This window comes from Lonchura striata, chromosome 9 (genome assembly GCF_046129695.1).
Source record: "Lonchura striata isolate bLonStr1 chromosome 9, bLonStr1.mat, whole genome shotgun sequence".
NCBI lineage: Eukaryota > Metazoa > Chordata > Aves > Passeriformes > Estrildidae > Lonchura > Lonchura striata.
In genome coordinates this window covers 9,660,879-9,664,885 of record NC_134611.1, presented here as the reverse complement: position 1 = coordinate 9,664,885, position 4,007 = coordinate 9,660,879, and the positions used below count along the sequence as shown (strand labels likewise).

The following is a 4,007-nucleotide window of genomic DNA, read 5'->3' as shown; positions in this document are numbered from 1 at the left end:
GCTCCACAGAGGTAGCATTTACTTACCTTTCCCAAGTGAAACAAATGCCCAGAATAGTACCTTGCAAAAAAAATCAGGCAAAGAGTGTTCCTCTAAGAACTTTGCCTTTTTGAACTGTAAAAAATAACTGTTAACAGAAAAATTACTCTGATTTTGCCACTGCTATTTGCTTTTTTCCAGGCTGCACCAGTGTGCAGTTTTCAGACACTGCCATCTGTTGTTACAGGGTGCCTGTGTCACTGCTGTGCTGTGCAGCTCGGGTTTCTGTTCGAGCAGCAAATGTCCTTCCCAAGAACTCTGTTAAATTGGAATAACTGCTTTAATTCATGCATGCAGCGAGATTCCAACAACTCTGCTTTCACTTGCGGCCACAGCCAAAGTGAAGTTGCTTTTAATCCCACTTCACTTATTTCAATAGTGAAATTTGTATCTTTATTTAGTCCAGAGCCAGAGGATTCAGGTTCTGAGTAGTAAATTTACAGCAAAACATACACACCACAAACTTAATTTTTACACACACCAAAATTACAAAGGATCCTGTCAGTGCAGGAATACATTTATAAACACTGCCCTGCTTGTTTAAACAGCTGTCTCAGAATCTGTATGTTTAGCTACAGTTTGTATATATATAGGTTATGGACTTGAGCCCAAGATTTGATAAGTTAGCACCTTGTTCCCTAAATCTGAACTAGAAAAAATAGAACATAATGTTCCAGAAGCTAGGAGGAAGGTAAAACAATTTGTGTCTGATCAAGCAAGAGGTAATCATGTGCTGGGAGAGCAGCCTGAAGCACTCAGGCACATATGACAGGTAGACAGCCACAAACCAATTGGCAACTGGAGGAATTAAGGGAGCTAGGAATTGGCCTAGACCTATGGAATTACAGATGAACATCCATGATTTAGAGCAGCTCGCTCAAGTGTGCAGCCATCAAAGTTCTAAAAATGCTTGTGGGAAATGGAACAGTTCAGACTGCCCAAGCTGGGATTACCTGCAGTTGTGATTTTTGTGTATTTTAGAATTGGTCAGAGCACAAGCCTAGATACTGAAGCGTTGGACACAAAAGAAATCCTTTGTGCTTGAAACCTTGGGGGAATATTTTGGCTTCCTTAAAAAGAAAGGAAGGTTGCAAGCAAAATACAATTAACAACTTGTGTGTTCAAAAACATAGAAGGGCACAGCAGAGACAGACATTTATTGTATCCACAAAAATATAATTTTATTTGCATATCCAAATACAGGATATTTATTTAAATGAAAACTGTACGCTCACAATTTAAATATTAAGTTCACTTGCCATTTAAAAACCAGTCTTAATATCTGCAACTGCCAACTCCCCAACTCTGCAACTTTTACTCCCCAAATGTTAGAGAACTTGCAGCTTCTTTCTGTTCATTATGCAACTGTTTTGCCCTGTTTTTCAGATCCTCTGCCTTAGCATCATTCTTCTCAACACCATCTCCCAGTTTGTACATGCGGCTGGCATTGGCACAAGCCCACACGTGCCCCAGCTCACAGCCTTTCAGTGAGTACTTCAAGGCATGGCTCATGTCCTTGGGGACCCCAGGTGCTCCCTGCAGGTATATCACACTCAGGTTGAAGCAGCTGGGAGCAAAATTGCCATCACAGGCTTTTGTGTAATAGTCTCTAGCAACCACAGGGTCAGGCTGATCATTGTTGGCTTTCCCGTCCTGGGCCAGCAGCCCAGCACTGTGACATGCATTTGCTGACTTCTTCCCACCTTTCTCACATGACTTGATGAAAGATTTGTAGGCAGCTTTCAAATCCGGGTTGAGTCCACCTGTTAGTCAAGACAGTACTGTGAGGATATGTTAAAACAGCTGGGAGCTTCTTGCTTTGCAGGATGCTTCCCACTGGAAATACAGCATCCATCACTTTAGATATTATGGTCAATATTTAGGACTTCAGAGACATTACTGTTGTCTCAGTGATAAACATTCTGCCAATGTCTTTGACTTAGAAAACTGTCCTCCACTCACCAGTAATCACAATAGCACCAGTATCCAAAAAATAACCCAGATCCACAAAACACTCATTCCACTACTACATCCATGGATTTAATATCTTACACTAGGCAAGTATTATTTTGCCAGTATACCTACACCATAACTGTAACTAGGTTTGAACTGCAATAAAAATATTGTTCTTTACTAGTACTGTCTTTTGGAAGATCTCTGACTAATTTAAGTGCTTTCTGTTACTGTGCTAGCAAATACATTTTGACCAGACTCGGAGACTACTTAGGTATGCATATTACTAGTATCTGAGTTTCTTTCTTTCTTTCTTTCTTTCTTCTGTCTGACAGGAAGAAATGTTGTGAACTGAATATGCAGCAACACTGAGCACTGGCTGTACTTACCTGTTAAACAGTTGTAATTATAAAAAGCTAATACATAGTTAACATACAGCTGATGTTTCAGAAGGAAGCAATTTTAGGTTTTCCATCCTCCCCCAGCTTTTATGAGGTGACCATGAAAGGAGCGGGACAGGTAGTTGCTCCTTCAAGGTCAGGAGGACAAGGCAGATGTGAGGGTGGCCAGGTATCAGAACGGGCTGCCCGGGGAGGTGCAGGAGCGCCAGAACCCCCTGCCCACCTTTGCCGAGGGCCTGGTAGGCCCCCAGTTTGTAGCAGCTCTCGCTGTGCCCGTGCACCTCGCAGTTGTCGCGCAGCACCCGCGCCGCCGCCACGAAGTCCTTCCTCACGGCGTCCAGGTAATCGGCGAAGCGCTGGCAGCCTGCAAGGAACGGGACACGGGCTGAGCCTCCCGCCGGCCCCGCGGCGGCGGGCGGGGGGCGGCGGCCGTACCGTCCGGGTCCTTCTCCTTGAAGCACTGGTAGCTGTACTCCACGTGCAGGTTCTCCAGGTACGCCCGCACCTCCTCCTCGTCCGCGAAGTTGATGAAGCCGGCCATGGCCGCGCTGGGTCACGGCGCGATCCTGCGGCGCTTCCCGCGAGCGCCGAGCGTTCGATTCGGCACCGCCCTCCCGGGACCGCGCCTTCCCCGCCCGCTCCGGGCCCGGCCCCGGCCCCGGCCCCGGCCCCGCCCGCTCCGGGCCCGGACCGAGCCCGCACCCGGCCCCGGCCCCGGCCGCCCCGGCCGCCCCGGCCCCGGCCCCGGCCCCGGCCCCGGCCCCGGCCCCGGCCCCGGCCCCGGCCCCGGCCCCGGCCCCGGCCCCGGCCCCGGCCCCGGCCCCGCCCGCTCCGGGCCCGGACCGAGCCCGCACCCGGCCCCGGCCCCGCCCGCTCCGGGCCCGGCCCCGGCCCCGGCCCCGGCCGCTCCGGACCCGGACCGAGCCCGCACCCGGCCCCGGCCGCCCCTCCCGTGGCCGCTCCTCCGGCCGCTCCCCCGTCTCTTCCCATCCTCTCTTCGCGCACCTTCTCTTACGGCTCCTCTCGTTACGGTTCCTGCTGTGCGCTCCCGGGGTCACCGGGAACTCTGGCCGTTCAGCAGTTTTAAGCGATAACACACAGTTAGGATTTTACTTTCAGTTTGGCAGCACCGGGTGCGTATTCCCGAGGTCTGATTCAGCACAAGCCATAAACTGAGACATGGCAGTACATTAATTGCACTATGCATGGCCTAGGAGCAGGGTGGCTTTCCCTATTCCTCGATCTGCCTCCTGCACACTTTTGGCTGGATTAAAGCTCGGTGATTTCCAAATCCGTTTTAGAACAGAGGTGCTGCTGTGAGAGACTGCTCCCAGCCACCACTCCTTTCTGTGTTACCACAAAAGCTCTCACAGGTGCTTTTTAAAGTACTGGAACCTGCACTCAGCAGACAGTGCCGGGGCACTGGAACACCCAGAAACGGGTAAGCACTTAACACACAATGAACCCTGGTTCTCCTGGATCTGAGAGTCACAGAATGGTTTGGGTCGGAAGTGACCTTAAATATCATCTTGTTCCATCCCCCTGCCAGCCCCCTCCACTATGCCAGGTTGCTCAAAGCCCCATCAAACCTGGCCTCGGGCACCCACAACATTA

At 50.7% G+C, this 4,007-nt stretch overlaps 1 protein-coding gene across 1 annotated transcript; it reads right to left on the bottom strand.

The window, feature by feature from the left end:
* Positions 1-1,194: 1,194 nt before the first annotated feature.
* COA7 (cytochrome c oxidase assembly factor 7) lies at positions 1,195-3,410 on the bottom strand. The gene is made up of 4 exons (XM_021529519.3): positions 3,399-3,410; positions 2,829-2,959; positions 2,617-2,757; positions 1,195-1,802 (listed from the first exon to the last, which is right to left on the bottom strand). Exons 2-4 carry the CDS (start codon positions 2,932-2,934, stop codon positions 1,354-1,356), a joined length of 696 nt encoding a protein of 231 aa, XP_021385194.1. The 5' UTR covers positions 2,935-2,959; positions 3,399-3,410; the 3' UTR covers positions 1,195-1,353.
* Between the last annotated feature and the right edge of the window lie 597 nt (positions 3,411-4,007).

Bases quoted from the DNA above. Each gene is read 5' to 3' on its own strand.
- COA7 (XM_021529519.3), bottom strand. From the start codon at position 2,934: ATGGCCGGCTTCATCAACTTCGCGGACGAGGAGGAGGTGCGGGCGTAC. The intron at 2,758-2,828 runs GTACGGCCGCCG...CGTTCCTTGCAG, and splicing joins CAAGGAGAAGGACCCGGACG to GCTGCCAGCGCTTCGCCGAT. The intron at 1,803-2,616 runs GTGGGCAGGGGG...CTTGACTAACAG, and splicing joins CTACCAGGCCCTCGGCAAAG to GTGGACTCAACCCGGATTTG.